Consider the following 17117-nt stretch of genomic DNA (forward strand, 5'->3'; position numbering starts at 1 on the left):
GGTTAAGGGGACAAGGACACTGCACCCAGGCCATTTAATTGAGATGAATTGGTCTGGGTGACTATGTTCCTTTATATTTCATCTATACTTTGTGTAGAAATGCTCTTTAAAACTCTGGTTTGTCCGCACTTGTCAATCAATCCTCAGTATATTCCAAGCTTGATAATGAACGTTGGAACGCTGATGTGCCAGCAGTGAGATCTGCATGTTAGCATTATTAGGGAGAGTTGCGTTTCTTTGTAAAATATTCCAATGCAGAGCCAATTGACTCAGAGTGGGCCAGCAGTAAGGTTGTAAGAGACGTGGATGCTGTAGTAATAGTATGACACCATCAGACCTGACAGTGTAGGCAAGTAACAACTTCCAGCGCTGGTAAATATATAATAGATTTTTTGGCTAAATTATATATTTGCTGCTTAAAAATAGATTTATTTATATTGCTTTAAACACTCTATAGTTTTTTTGTTTTTTTAAAATTATTATTTTTGGGGTGTTCCCCGGTATTATTATTTACCTGTAATCCAGCAGCCGAATGACCTCCTCATTGCAGCTCCACTCTGCGTCTGGGAGATCATTAGCGGTGTTGATCTCCCTGGGAATTGTCCATTAAAGGGAAACTCCAGTGCCCGGAAAACGATCCGTTTTCCTGGCACTGGAGGGTCCCTCTCCCTCCCATCCACCAATCCCCAGTTACTGAAGGGGTGAAAACCCCTTCAGTCACTTACCTGAGGCAGCGGCGATGTCCCTCGCCGCTGTCTCCTCCTCCGCGCCGCTCCTCCCTGTGCTTCCGTCGGCTGGTGGGTGACACTGATCCCGCCCCCCGGCCGAGGAGACTTAATGCGCATGCGCGGCAATGCCGCGCATGTGCATTACGTCTCCCCATAGGAAAGCATTGAAAACGAATTTCAATGCTTTCCTATGGGGATTTGAGCGACGCTGGAGGTCCTCACACAGCGTGAGGACGTCCAGCGACGCTCTAGCAGAGGTTTCCTGTGCTATCGAGCAGGAAGTTCCCTCTAGTGGCTGTCTAATAGACAGCCACTAGAGGTGGAGTTAACCCTGCAAGGTAATTATTGCAGTTTATAAAAAAAAACTGCAATAATTACACTAGCAGGGTTAGGAGTAGTGGGAGTTGGCACCCAGACCACTCCAATGGGCAAAAGTGGTCTGGGTGCCTGGAGTGTCCCTTTAACTGTGCTCTGCAAAAGAAAATGTGAGAAGTCTGTGCTTTCCAAATACTATTTTTTTTATTTGGTTCTTTGGGTAACTTAATATTAGATCAATGGAGACCTTCAGTAATCCCCTCTTGAGCACATCTTGGAGTAACCCATCAAGGCAGAAATAATCAATATTCCAGGTCTAAGCATTCCAAAGAGGAAATAAATAGCAGGGGTTGTAATGATAAACTTCTCTTTATTAGTCATCCCTAAATAAAAAATAAATGGCAGACCAGCGGTACAACATTCACAGATATAACGACTAGACATATGGAGGGGAAGAAAAAACAAGACATTGCCACATGCCTAAACGACGCGTTTCATATCTAAACGGATACTTTATCTACAGCTATACCAACCTGCCAGTGAATAAGCTATATGTACCTATCATCCCACACTCCCTCAGGTGCAACCATTAGATAACTCCCCCCTGCTGGTTCAAAACAAGCCTCATTAGAATATTAAAGGGACACTGTAGGTACCAAAACAACTTTAGCTTAATTAGGCAGTACTCTGTGTTTTTAATACATTCTATTATTGATATAATTTAAGTCTATGTAAAATAATTACTTGGCTTTTTTTGCCGTTTCCCCCAAATCATCCTGTACTGCCTTGAAAATTCGCTTTTTGCACCATAAGAACACATATGATATAGAGAATAGCCAATATTTTATTTGAAATAAATAAATGAGTAATGTGAACTGTGTCCTTTTGAAATGATTCACTTACTGTCAGATCGATATCCTCTTAGATGTAATAGTATTGTTAGTGAATCCTGCATGTTTTTTTCCCTGTCAGTAGAAGCTCCGATACCAAAACTTCTCCTTCTCCGCGTAATGTTCTCAAATTGATATGTAATCTGTCATCATGTACGTTTTCCCTACTGTAAAAGCACAGACTCGTCATTCTTCTCATTGTTCCTAAGGAGCTTTATAAAGTGTCTTGAAATGTTTACTTTTTTAGCAGAGCGCCTTGAATTACATAATTGCTTTCTTAGCACTCAACACATTGAAAGGATATGATCCGTACAAAATGAAAACATTTATTTTTAAGTGTTTACGTTTTACTATGAAATGCTGTTTCTGCCATCGTTGTTTAGAAGCCCTATCTTCTCCTGTGTCACTCAGCATTAAGTACTCTTTATGCAGCGGGAGCAGTTGTTACATGACCCTGCACTCAGTATGAACACTGAGATCAAGAACTGGCTTTTTAAACCAGCGATGATGTGATTTTAACTTCTGAACAATGATACTCTCCCTGTTAACAAAATGAATTTCTGTCTTAGAACATAAAGAGAAATCCAAGAAGTTTGAACACATTATGTTGCATTATATAGACGATTGACTCTTAGACGGGCATGCTAGTCCAGACAATCACTACAGCTCTCTCCAAGTGGTTAGGCTACATGTAGAGTTTTAAGATTATCCCTGATTTAATGTCAAACAGTTTACAGACAACATAGACCGGAGTTCTCCCTGATGTTGACGGAATACCCTCTTCTTGGCATTGATTGGTTTAGAGTGTTTGGCTAACCCAGCCTACAGGTTGGACGAATTTGACACTGATAATGTCCAAGTGGGAATTTCAAATTATCAGTGAGACCAAGGTTGTGCGGTACCAGGGGACTCTAAGCAGTAGTGCTTGTGTTGCTTGCAATATCCTTTTAACCCCATTAGTTGAGACTTAACATCCATGCCCAGGCAACTGCCTACAATATTTCCCTGTACAGTTGGGACTTCTTTAACGCTCCAATGGAAGATTGAATTTTTATAATTATTGAAGAATGGGTCTTCAAGCTAAACCTATGTACAAAACTTGGGCAATGATATGCTGATTGTGGCCAAACCGCCCATTCAAGAGCAACCTGTGGTTAAAGTGCATTTTCCTGTGAAACAAGATTTAGAAGCTCATCATAAACAGAGCCATGATGTTTTTTTGCTTTCTATTTAAAAAAATTTTAAATAACATTTTTTTCCAATGATGCTCTGTCTGGTGCATTCTTGGATCTTTGGCAACAACTCCTTTACCACTTAATATTCTTTTAAACTGGGCCTCAAAACGTTTTGAATAGTGAAACTGTAAGTAATGTTCACGTGTTTCATTCAATGTCCTGTACCCTATTCTCAGAGCCCGGGGCAGTACTATTTTAAGCCTATGATGAAAGAATTTCGTTTTGAGCCCTCCTCCCAAATGATAGAAGCACAAGAAGGAGAGAACTTGAAGATTACCATCACTGGCTACAGGACAGCCTACAGGTCAGTCTATAAACCTGCATTATTGAGCCAAATGAAGAGGAAGAAACACAGGGCATGGAATGATGTAACTGTGATGGCAGTGGAAGGATGTGCAACAGTCTAAATCAGGCCTGCCCAACAGGTAGATCCCCAGATGTTGTAGAACTACAACTCCCATGATGCTTTGTCATTCTAAAGGCATGCAAAGCATCATAGGAGTTGTAGTTCTACAACATCTGGGCATCTACCTGTTGGGCAACCCTGATAATGTAGAATTAAAGTACAAGTAAGGAACTCAAAGATCATAAAAATATATGAAGGGTCGTGTTTGCGTTTTAGCTTAGAAGCAATTAAGTGCATATTGTAGAACATGTGCCCTGGAGCAGTGAGTCAGTGCTGTATCTTCCTGTTACTTTTGTCTTCTTACAGTTGTTATGGAACAGTGTCTTCTCTTAACGGTGAACCCGAGCAAGGTGTGTCAGTGGAAGCAGTTGGACAGAACGATTGTTCCATTTATGGGGAAGACACACTCACAGATGAGGATGGGAAATTTAGGTTACGTGGACTTAGGGTGAGTTTGATTGCCTCTTTTCGTATGTTAGCAGCTGACATTTAGTTTCTGATTGCAAAGCAGATCTTTTCCTTCGTTCTAAATTGTGACTGCATGGCAAGAGGAAGAAGCCTTTAATGAACCAACTGTTACCCAATCTCACAAGGGCTCAAATAGCACCAAACATGACTTGCCATCAGAAATGCACATGTTTTGGTTTTTAAATTGGCACTTAAAGCGGCTCTGCCACTTCTCAGTATTTTATAAAGATATAGTTGTTGGGAAATACTAATGCTGACTGCATTTGAATGTCAGTGAAATTCAATCCATAGATACCAGAAGACCTTTTTTTTTGTCTAATTGGCAGCTCTGAGGTTGACGAAAGGCAGAGCTCTGCCATCACGTTTCTCTAATCCTTTTTCCAATTTTTCACAATTTCAAGTGATGGCTGTGGGTTTTAAGGATCGTCTTGTTCATCGCGAGCCGTGATCTAAGAAGGCTTGCTTGGTCATCCATAGACCTCAGTGTAGTATTCTCATGGCACCTGGCAGATGAAGCATCAGCAGCCTAAGAAGGCCTGGTGGAAGAATATAGCAATGGTCACAAGAGACCGCTTCAGACAAGTAAACCTACCTTCCCCTGCACCACACGGTCACCGAACCCTAACCAGAGATGTTGCCTTCGTAGAACAAAGACCCCCTCAAAAGTGATAGATCCAGTTTAAAACCCTTAAATCTCTGGCAGATGCCACAACTCTTTTTTGCCTATCAATTGTAAGTTTATCCGATGGCAACAGAAGCATTTTACTGTCAGAAATTGTTGACATAGAACAGATGCAGTGTTTGCTGCTTATAAAAAATAAAAAGTAGAAACCATAAATCCACTTTAAAATGTATCATCCCTTGGAAGAATCCCCAAGGGATATAGCAGGTTCCATTTACAGGTAATTATGGCATACACCGGCTCACTCCCACAACATGAGTAATGAAAGTGCAATGACGTAAAGTCTACAAGTGTAACAGCATATATAAGCATCATGCTGAATCATTATGTTAATATGGAAAATAGTTTAATAGAATATGTATTCCATGAGCTGGCAGCAGCAAAATAATGTATAAGGATGAAGACATGTGTCATTGTGCCATTTTGTGACCCACATATTGTGTAAATTAAGTCTAACTTACACATGTGGGTGGTCTACATGGTAATGAAGATTTCCTTCTCATACTTTCTTACAATTCTATTAAATTGCATAGAATTTCATAGGAAGTGCAGTTTGTAAGAATCTATGGAGCTGAGCTTGGCAATCACTGGAGTAGATCAGTTTCACTGTGTTCTCTACCCATGCACTAAAGACTGTTCAGATTACAGGCTCTCACTACAACTGGGGTAGGCAGTGATCAGTACACCAGTTGTTATGGACTACATCTCCTCTCCCCCCCCCCCCCCCCCCCCGATGTTTTGCCAGCATTGCAGCTGTAATAGCATTATGGAAGATCTAGTCCACAAAGTCTGGAGTGCCAACGGTTGCCTAACCCATTACAGCTCCTTATGTAGATTCTGTATTTAGCCCCTTAAGGACCAAACTTCTGGAATAAAAGGGAATCATGACATCTCACACATGTCATGTGTTTTTAAGGGGTTAAAGGGACACTATAGTCACCAAAACCAGTTTAGCTTAATTAAACAGTTTTAGTGTATAGATCATGCCCCTGCAGTCTCACTGCTCAATTCTTTGCCATTTAAGAGTTTAATCACATTGTTTCTGTTTATGCATCCCTGGCCACACCTCCCTTAGCTGTGACTGACACAGCCTGCATGAAAATAACAAAGGTTTAATTTTCAATCAGATGGAACTTACTTTAAAAGTTTGTATCTTCTGCTCTGAATTAAACTCTAATTACACACAGGAAGCTCCTGTAGAGTCTAGAAAGCTATAAACAGAGCACGATATAAGAAATTCTACATTAACCCCTTAAGGACCAAACTTCTGGAATAAAAGGGAATCATGACATGTCACACATGTCATGTGTCCTTAAGGGGTTAAACAGAATTTGCAGTAAAGGAAATGTAAACATTGACTCTTTACAGGAAGTGTTTATAAAGGCTGTGTAAGTCACATGCAGGGAGGAGTTCCTAGGCTGCATAAACAAATTGATTTAACTCCTAAATGGCAGATAATTTAGCATTCATACTGCAGGGGCATAATCTATACACAAAGACTTCTTAATTAAGATAGTTATTTTGTGACTATAGTGTCCCTTTAAAGAAAAAATAATTTCAGCTGGGGCACAAGCTCCTTCCCTGTAATCTGTTGACAGCCATGTAAAAAGAGTGATTTTTGGGCAAGTTAGCTTTACCATGACTTATCAGAGTCAGGCTGGCCCTCTAGCATTCGTTGTTTTGGATCATCACTTTTCTTTTTGTTTGGAAACTGTATGCTGTAAATGATGCAAGGAGTATATAAGTTTGTATGCTGCTTTGTATGTTCTTTTAAAGCTTAACACCTATGGTGTATTTGTACATAGCAAATCAGCAGTTTACAAATAATGTATTAAACACAGAATGTGTATTTTTTTGCATGTATTTCTATGTTGCCACTTTACTTCTCTGAAGATCTTGTACACCACCAGACTCATGACCATGACCATGACAGTGATTGTACATCCTTGTCTTTGCAGCCGGGCTGTGTCTATCATGTGCAGCTAAAAGCCGAGGGAAATGATCATATTGAACGTGCTCTGCCATCTTATCGGGCGATAGATGTGAGTATTAACGCTATGTAACATGGTCCAATGTTCTTCTTTATTTTATTTTTTATATATTCGTAGAAATGTTTTCATAGGTAACAATGAAGGGCGTGACATGCGAAGACACGCAGGTCCCCTAAACTGTAAACATGTAAGTCAAAGTGTTGAGATATGCAGATCTCTCAGCTGTAATAACAAAACAGGAGGCACGCAGGTCTTGAATCAGAAACCCCCTGCAAATCAGCATAACTGTTTGAACTAGAAGACCTCGGTTTCATGTGTGTAGTCTGTTCTTCGTCAATCCAGTGTGCCTCAGCCAATCTGCCCATGTGGTGTGAGATTATCAAGGTTATGTGTAATTAGACTCTATGCATGTAGGTCCTCAAATGCAGGGGTCATTAATAATCTGTTATCGCAGCTCTGCGTCTTTATATTGTATCAGGCCTTGCATTGAAAGCTGGTGAACACAGACTGCCATGCGGTGAGATGTATGTCTGTGATATCTATTTTATAGATTATCTCTAGTAGACATTATGCTCTGGGGTCCTTACATGCAGTGTTAATTTTGGCGGCAAATTTCAGTTTAGTTTTAGTCATAGTCTTTTGACTAAAAAGCCGTTTTAGTCGACTTAAATTTTACTAAAATTGTTAGTCGACAAAATTAACACTGTTTGCATGCACATATTTTTTTTTATTTTTTACATTGCATTTAATGTAATGTGAGGAGGGGTGGAACATTGTGAAAGTATTAGCAAATCGGGTTTACTGAAGGTGAAAGTGGCATACATATAAAGGTAAGTTGGGGGTCAGGCTGCATGTTGGATTCTTTTAAAAGGTTCCTTTGATATCTGTATGGTTCAAGAGCGCTTCACACAACTTATACCAGAATAGAGGCATGGTGTCATTTATCATTGTGAGAGATGCCCTCTGCCCTGTGAAAGCTCACACTTAATGTGTATTTTTCAGGCATTAATGGCATTGCATCACTCTATATTAAATCTAACATTTCTCAAATCCCTAGTCTAGTGCATAGAGGACGTCTTAATTTTAGGTTTTGACATTTAAAAATGGCAATGGCAAATGTATACACGTGTATGTACCCACCCCGTTGTCTATTTTGCATTTTGAGTAATTATTGTCTTCAATATACCGTGGGTAGATGTGATTTGAACCCACCATGACTAACGTATGAGTGCAGGCAGCAGCATATTTAATTCCAAGTATATTTTAAAGCGAAGACTGAGACAAAGGTCAGAACCATCAAATACCTATAAAATGTAGGATTTCTGATAAACCTTGGTTTCATTAATAACCCTGTTTATGTAATATATAAATGGACATTCATTTGACGTACATCTCCTTAACCCATCCACCATATTGAATTCATTAATAAGTATCTTACAGAGGATTTCATTATTTACTCTTTCTTTACTTTTAATTCTTTACTTATTTTTGACTTGCGACATTTACATTTGCTGACAATTTTGTAAGTGAAACATAGAATGGTATTTTAATATTCATCCGGAGCTGACTTTATTGCCAGATCACTTTAAAAATTAATAAAATTAAGCCCTTGTTAATTTGAGTACTGGTACAGGAGTCATTATATAAAAAGTAGCCTGTGTGGCAATAATGAGTTTTGCAATAACCGCTCTAAATTAAAATGGAGATGTAGTTATTATACATCTTTACGATTTCAAGATATAATGACAGTAGTTGAGCCGTTTCCATGATTCATTAAAATCCCAAAAACCTCTCCTCATTTAAAGTGAGTTTTGCCCTTCCTAGATTTTGAATTTAAAAAAGCATGATAGTTAAAATTATATTTGATATCCATTAAAGTATTTGACCAGTAAAGTGTCTCACAAAGCACAACATTTTCTGACTTAATAGGTTGGCAGTACGGATATTGATGAAGTAAACATTATCGCCTTCCGTCAGATAAACCAGTTTGACATCAGTGGAAATGTTATCGCTCCTTCTGAATACCTGTCCACCCTGTTGGTAAGTCTCACCGCAATTCAAGTGCAGTAGTCAAAAGTAAGTTTTTGTACAGCCCGCTAGATATGTTGGCTACAGGTTGTGCTTTATTTTTTTATTTTATTAACAATAGTTTTTATTTTATAATTGACATTGCTTGCCTGGCTGCCTTGGTACATTTATGGTATATGTTTTGCCTTGCTTCCACATGTCATCAGCGCAGAAAGTGGTTATGATGTTTGTCCTTCTCAAGCGCAAACCATTTCGAAATTTTGGGGTATTGGCTGATTGTGTTTTTATTTTTTTTTTTTTTTTTTTTTTTTTTTTTCTTGAATTCAAAGTGTCAGATGGTTAGGTTAAAGTATTGACAATTCTCCTTCAAAAGGCTGGCTTAACGTTTACATATAGGGCCCCTTTTCACTGAACAGATACTAGTAAAACTATTGAAAATAATCGCTGGGATTTTGATTGCAGTAAGACTGTAGAACAGCTCATTGGTAGTTGTTAACATGTTAATAATTATCACATGAAAGATTAATCTTTTCCCAAAAGAGTGAAATATACAATTTGTTGTTTTTATGTCAAATAGTTTACATATCTGTTTCCTCTTTTAGGTGAAACTTTACAAAAGTGATAATCTTGACAACCCAATACAGTCTGTATCTTTGGGGCAATCACTGTTTTTCCACTTTCCACCTCTGCTCCGAGATGGAGAGGTAAATATATTCTCTTATTTTCTTATGTGTTATGTAGTGTTACATTTTGAATATCATTTCCGATATGTTGCATTTTTTTTCCACTTCCTAGAATAAAACCCAGCCAGGCACATGAACTCTATGTATCTCTACCCTTTCATGGGTTAAGTTCATCCTTACATTATGTTTTATTCCAAATTAATTGTATAATTACAGACAGTCTGCCTTCCTACATTTACATTTATGTGGGAATTGCAACCAAATATAAATCAAGAGAATTAATATTTGTATTCCTGTATTCTTCAAATGTATTGCTTTTTAATTTTATGATTTAATGATGGATGAAAAAAACTGGACGGTTCTCCCAACAAGGCAGCAGGGGAAAACATAGATATGTGATGTTGGCTTGTGTGACGTTAGTTGGCCTTTAAAAGCTTCTTATGTGCAATTGGGAACATTGTAACCATTTTGAATAATATTAGTAATCTGTTTTTTTACATAACAGTTTCTCTAGGACTTTTTTTTCACCTAACTAACTAGTTACTTAAAAAAAATAAAATAATTAATTTTTTATGTGCATGTATACAGCATGGATAATAGCCACAGCAAAGTAGTAAACATTACAGCAGGTGATATCCATCAAACAAAACAATAAACTGCACATTTTTTAAATTTATTTGTTAGAGAAATAACTATGGTTAGGTCAATGCATTGAGGTGCAGATCGTTGGTAAAAAGCAGTGAGGCATATGCATTTGGACCACAAAAGGTTTTTAACCCCTTAAGGACCGAGGACGGTTCAGGACCGTCATCGGCATTTTTGCATTGCCGACCGAGGACGGTCCTGAATCGTCCTAACGGTCCAATGTACTTACCCGATCGCCGTCGTTCCCCCGGCGGCGATCGGCGGTGCTCCCGGTATGGGGAGACTGCCTGCAGCCCAGACAGTCTCCCCATGGCGGATTAGGACCCCTGTGGCCATGTGATCGCCCAATAGGGCGACCACATGGTCACAATAGGTGTCCTAGTCTCTGCCTGCAGGGGGACTGTCTGTGCTGACAGGCAGTCTCCCTGCTTAGTGTAAAATCATAAAAAAAATTAAGTTTAAAGTTAATAAATAAAAATAATAATTATATATGTGTGTGTGTGTATATATATATATATATATATATATATATATATATATATATATATATATATATGATATATAGACGTATATTATATATATATATATATATATATATATATATAATATAAGTCTAAATATCATATATATAATGTCATACTAAGTGTATTTTTATATTAATATGTACATATATTAATATAAAAATACACTTATAATTAAATTACACACATGTATATATATAATAACTATATATATTGTGTATATATTATTATAAACTACAAATAATAAGTAATTTAAATTAAACTAAAAAAAATTCAAAATAATAATAAAAATTTAAAAAAAAATTATATATCTATACGAAATTTTATTCTAACTGTATTTTGATATTAATATATATATTGATATCAAAATACACTTAGAATGAAATTGTATATATATCTATGTATATATAAATAAATAAAAAGAATACGAACTATTCATATGTCCATATACAAAATTACATAAATAATTATATAAATATACACGTAGACTTCAAATATATAAATATGCATATATATTTAAATTCTACGTGCGTATTTATGTAATATTTTTTACATAATTAAGTTATTTTATTGATTGCAATTTAAGGGACCTGCCTGCCAACCCAGGCCGAAAGTCCAGATAATTTAATTTGCTATCACTGTATTTTACCCTGTAACGTTCTACGACACCCTAAAACCTGTACATGGGGGGGTACTGTTTTACTCGGGAGACTTCGCTGAACACAAATATTAGTGATTCAAAACAGTAAAACATATCACAGCGATGATATTGTCAGTGAAAGTGACTTTTTTTTGCATTTTTCACACACAAACAGCACTTTTACTGATGATATAATTGTTGTGATACATTTTCCAGTTTTGAAACACTAATATTTGTGTTCAGCAAAGTCTCCTGAGTATAACAGTACCCCCCATGTACAGGTTTTATAGCGTTTTTGAAAGTTACAGGGTCAAATATATGGGTCATATTTTTACATTGAAAATGGCCAGGTTGGTTACGTTGCCTTTGAGAGCATATGGTAGCCCAGGAATGAGAATTACCCCCATGATGGCATACCATTTGCAAAAGTAGACAACCCAAGGTATTGCAAATGGGGTATGTCCAGTCTTTTTTAGTAACCACTTAGTCACAAACACTGGCCAAAATTAGCGTTCAATTTAGTTTTTTACTTTTTTCACACACAAACAAATATGAACGCTAACTTTGGCCAGTGTTTGCGACTAAGTGGCTACTAAAAAAGTCTGGACATACCCCATATTGAATACCCTGGGTTGTCTACTTTAAAAAAAATATGTACATGTGGGGTGTTATTCAGCGATTTATGACAGATAATAGTGTTACAATGTCACTATTGATACATTTTAAAAATATAGGTTTTGAAACCGCAATATCCTACTTGTACCTATAGCCCTATAACATGCAAAAAAATAGCAAAAAGCATGTAAACACTGGGTATTTTTAAACTCAGGACAAAATTTGGAATCTATTTAGCAGTTTTTTTCATTCGCTTTTGTAGATTAGTAAAATATTTTTTACATAAAAGTCAAAAAACACGTATTTTTTTCAATTTTTCATCATATTTTTTCATTTTTTAAAAATTAAATTACATGAGATTATATAAATAATGGTATGTAAAGAAAGCCCCTTTTGTCCTGAAAAAAACAATACCGTATTTATCGGCGTATAACACGCGCCGGCGTATAACACGCACCTCATTTTCAGAAGGAAATTCCAGGAAATTTCCACCCCTCCCATAGTGTTCCCCCCACTTTCCATAGTATTTTCCCCCCCCTTTCCATAGTATTCTCCCCCCCTCCCATAGTATTCTCCCCCCCCTCCCATAGTATTCTCCCCCCCTCCCATAGTATTCTCCACCCCCATAGTGTGTCCCCCCTCCCATAGTGCCCCTCCCATAGTGTCCCCCCCCCTCCCATAGTGTCCCCTAGTGCACTTTCCCTCTGTCCCATATTTACTTACCTGTCTTGAAGCGTGGGCCGGCTTCACAGCGCGCACCGCGGTACTGGAACTTAAATTTCAGGTTCCGGTTTCTGGCAGGACTGAAAGGAAGTGTGCACACTATTGTGTGCACACTTCCTTTCAGTCCCGCCGGCACTGGAACTTAAATTTCAGGTTCCGGTTTCCGGCGGGACTGAAAGGAAGTGTGCACACAATAGTGTGCACACTTCCTTTCAGTCCCGCCGGAAACCGGAACCTGAAATTAAAGTTCCAGTACCGCGGTGCGCGCTGTGAAGCCGGCCCACGCTTCAAGACAGGTAAGTAAATGTGGAATATCGGTGTATAACACGCACCCATGATTTTCTCCCTATTTTCAGGGAGAAAAAGTGCGTGTTATACGCCGATAAATACGGTATATAATTTGTATGGGAACAGTAAATGAGAGAGCGGAAAATTACAGCTAAACACAACCACCACAAAAGTGTAAAAAAGATGCCTGGTCACAAATGTACAACATCGCAAAAAAAGTCCGGTCCTTAAGGGGTTAAGCAAGTTGGTCAGACTGAGTGCGTGCATGTGGTTTGATAGTGGATAGAGTGCAATTAGTCAGGTACAATGACTTGTATAGAAACCTGGTTGATCCACACGTTCCTTAGTGAGTATGTGATGCAGGTTGTCAGGCATCTAGAAACAATAAGTCAACGTTAACTGGCCGTGTGTAGATGAGAGAGAAGAATTAGGCACCCCTGGACTATAGGTCCGCCTAATGTGGCTGCTTCTAGCTATGCATGGGGACAAACGTGTGGTATAACCAGCTAAAAAAATCACAAGTAAAAAAAAAAAGTTACCTTTACTTATCATAATGGTACTTATGTTATTAATCTTACAAATATTGATATTCTGAGCTCATCCTGCTAGATATTAAACTTGTGATCCTGAGACTTGAACAGGCGCCACCTTTGGTACATTTACCATGTGAGCTAGACACATAAGTGTCTAGCATAATTTTTCAGCATACATTGTTATTGGTGCTCCACCTCTCCCATGGCAGATGGTTTTATTAAATGAACAAGAAGGTTTTTGTGGAAGGTATTTCGATGTAAAAGGGAAATGTGACTTGATATACAATCTTTATTAATGAATTTCTCTTCCTCTCTTTCCACTTACAGAATTATGTTGTGCAATTGGATTCTTCTTTACCAAAATCACAGTATGACTACATACTGCCTCACATCTCCTTCAACACTCTTGGATATAACAAACACATCACATTGCTGTTCAGCCCTACGGTTCGTTTCAAATAATTACTAAGAATGCTTCTGGTTGCAGCATAAAATGACATGAAATATCTCTGTTGTACAGAGGAATACTGAATATCTAAAAGAATACAATCTTATCGCTGTTGCACTATGGGTTTTTAGCGTGTAAGCTTTGCTAGTGAAATATGTTTTGTGTTATGGTCCCTTGTTAGATAGATCTGCTCCCCCCCTCTCGCCTCACACATGTCCCATTGAAATACAATTTGGCTTTTACACACTTTTTCAACGCTACTTATCTCTCCAACTCCTCTAAATCATGGTGGAGGCATGGCTTCCTCTGGAATGGTTTTTGACGAGTATGCTCGTCAGGTCCCCAATGCTCCTCTACAGACTTCCCAGTTTCAAAGCATTGGATCAGTGCTTTCCTATTGGAGTTTGCCCATCATGTGACAGTTTGACTCTGTCAGTGCCGTGGAAGGGCCACCAGTGGATTTTAGCCACTGGAAGTGTTTTACTCTTCAATGTTTTGCCTAAAAGGTTTACATTGATAGGACCACTGCACCCAGGCCACTTCTTTATCCTGGACCTGGGTTCCATGGCAATCAGTGTTATAAGCTGTGTCCTGTGGACATAGCTGTTTGTATAGAGAAATGAAACGGTGCAATGTTTGCCCTGACTTTGCCATGTCTGAATTGGAGTATGATGTAGTTAGCTAAATCTTTAATATAAATGGAGCACGTTGTATCAATAAGATTAACCGTAGATGATTTTCAATGTTTTAATTAGTGGCCTCAGTTCCAGAGAAATGCCAGATCCTCTTTTTTTAAATGTGTTTTATTGGTTTTGTTTTTTAATAAATAGATATCGAGATAGATATAGATATAGATAGATATAGATATATATATATATATATATATATATATATATATATATATATAGTTTCAATATAATTATTACATAATTATTTAGTTGTTTGCAATAGTTCTGTCTAAATATGCCTTTCTTTATGACATAAATGTTTTTTTTGTAAAGGTGCATCCCACTGTGATATCAATACAGAACCGACAGTAGTGATGGCGATGAGACTTGATTGGCATATATAGTCTGTCGATAATGACATCTCATTTTTTTGCTCTTCAGAATAGCCTTTTGGACATCTCTAACATTCTTGAATTCCCTATCTTTGCCTGTGAATTGTTTGAGGTGTAGGTTGATGTCTGTGTAACTTTCTTCATGTTTATTTGGATCTTTGGGCATTTACATCTGTGTGTGTCGCTTATTTTTTTGTTTTCTATATCTTTTGCTTTTTGTGTGTCAGACTGTAATTGACGGTTTCTCAGTCTCATAACCTGTTTTTGTCTCTTTCTAGGATCTACATTTACATTTGCTAAAAGTAGTTAATATTTTAGTTTCTCATACCTGGGGTGGGATGTACTTACATTCGCGATGTGCTTGTCTGAATAGGATTCATTATGTTAATGAGTAAAACCAACCTTCATTTTACTTGCGAGAACATTTCTTGTACTATTGAGAGTGATCAATGTATGATTGTTTTCTGTAATTGTCCAGCATTGTTATGTTTGCAATTGTGCCTTATAATCTTTGCACTTTTGTTTTAATTATTGTTTTAATTTCATTATGATTTAGCGAAAGTTGCCAGAGCAAGATATCGTCCAGGGCTCCTACCTGGCTCTTCCCTTGACTCTTCTTCTACTATTAGCTGCTTATAATCATGAAAAGGTAAGCACATCCTTCCTCTTTAAACAAGATGCCGTTACAGAATGCCAATCAGACAAACTCATTTATATCGTTCCCTTCTGCATATTAATAGTAATTACTTAGGAACCTGTGTAATGACCACTTTGCTCACATGTTCTCAAGTTATATAAGAAAACTGGTGCCAGGAGAGATCTGTTGAAACATCTGTCACGCTTTGTTTAACTTGACATGTGTAAATAGTTTGTGGCTGCAGTGTAGGTCACACTGTGTCAGAAACTGCAAACTTATCGAGTGTTTTTGCCAGCTCACGGAAGAGTTTTATTTTTTTTTATTTTTTTCCTTTTCATTTTGATAATGCCTCCCTTTGCCTTGATTAAAAAAAACTGCAGAGCAAAATATTGGGCAGTGATGGCTAGAAATTTCATTCCAGATCTATGTTAACTACATTTCCCATAATGCTCACACTAATTTAAATCTACATTACCTTAAAGGAGCACTCCGCTAACCAAATACCAAAAAAGATCCCTATTTAGTAGTTACACCCAGTGAAATCATGCATGCATTTAATCATGCCTTTTTCATTGGGCATGTATCTAAATACAGCTTGAAAAAAGTGGCAGATCTCTTGTTTGAAACGTTTGCCAGCCCAGCCCAGACTTCCCAATGCAGCTATCCCTTGGTTTTTGCTTTTTATTGAAATATGCACCTTATGTACAATGAATCAGAGGACAGACTCTTTACACATAAACACATAAGCAAGTTAAAGTGCTTTAGGTGTTTGGAGTGTTCCTATAAGCAATTATTCATCATCGTATTGTCCACACATTGCCCTGTGCACCATAACATAATATTTCATCTCTTTTACTTATGTGATTTAAATGGACATCTAAACACAGACTCCACTGGTCCTTGTTTTTCAGTCTGTATCTATACACTACAGCCTCTGATAACATTTATTAAAGTACGAATTGCTTTCTCAGCTTTTATTAAATTAATTGTGATATGCTCGAATAATAAATAATTTAATTATAACCCGAGTAGAGTTATGACTGTCTTGAAGTAAACCAAAACTCTTCTAAGAGTTGCCTGTCTTAAATCTTTTTCCACTTTCGATAAAGAAACTCACTTCTCTCTGTGTCTTTCAACCCCGTGTCAGTTGATTCCCCTGCTGCTGCAGCTGACAAGTCGATTGCAAGGCGTCCGTGCTCTTGGGCAGACGGGCACAGACGCTGGCAGCCCAGAGGATGCTAAAAGACTTCCAAAAAGACAAAAGACACGTAGAACGTGAAGTGAGAAGAAGGTATAACAGCATGAAGTGTCATCAGTGTCACATCTGGACCCTCGGGGCCATGCTATGGGAAATGCAGAATCTACAGACTTCAAATTCAGTCTTTTTTATAAATGTTCTCTTTTCCATCATCTCGGCATTTGTACATTTTTTTAATGTATATAAAAAAAATGATTTCCAAAATTGAAGTGAACTTTTTAAATAAACACATATCCACACTTTTGATGACATTTTTTCCAGTGGAGAATTTTTTTTCTGTTTAATACTGCCTATCCACTGTTCAAGACAAATTAATTTATCCT

General features: G+C 37.6%; 1 protein-coding gene across 1 annotated transcript in view; it reads left to right on the top strand.

The window, feature by feature from the left end:
• Nucleotides 1-16908, top strand: part of LOC134571750 (BOS complex subunit NOMO3-like) — a 50796-nt gene extending 33888 nt beyond the window's left edge. Inside the window, exons 24-31 of the mRNA XM_063430320.1 lie at nucleotides 3345-3472; nucleotides 3881-4022; nucleotides 6683-6766; nucleotides 8645-8755; nucleotides 9346-9447; nucleotides 13719-13838; nucleotides 15456-15548; nucleotides 16684-16908. Of these exons, the coding sequence (XP_063286390.1) occupies nucleotides 3345-3472; nucleotides 3881-4022; nucleotides 6683-6766; nucleotides 8645-8755; nucleotides 9346-9447; nucleotides 13719-13838; nucleotides 15456-15548; nucleotides 16684-16815 (912 nt within the window). The 3' untranslated portion in view covers nucleotides 16816-16908. The remainder of the gene's footprint in view (nucleotides 1-3344; nucleotides 3473-3880; nucleotides 4023-6682; nucleotides 6767-8644; nucleotides 8756-9345; nucleotides 9448-13718; nucleotides 13839-15455; nucleotides 15549-16683) is intronic.
• Nucleotides 16909-17117: the final 209 nt, after the last annotated feature.

This window comes from Pelobates fuscus, chromosome 8 (assembly GCF_036172605.1).
Source record: "Pelobates fuscus isolate aPelFus1 chromosome 8, aPelFus1.pri, whole genome shotgun sequence".
Taxonomy (NCBI): Eukaryota; Metazoa; Chordata; class Amphibia; order Anura; family Pelobatidae; genus Pelobates; species Pelobates fuscus.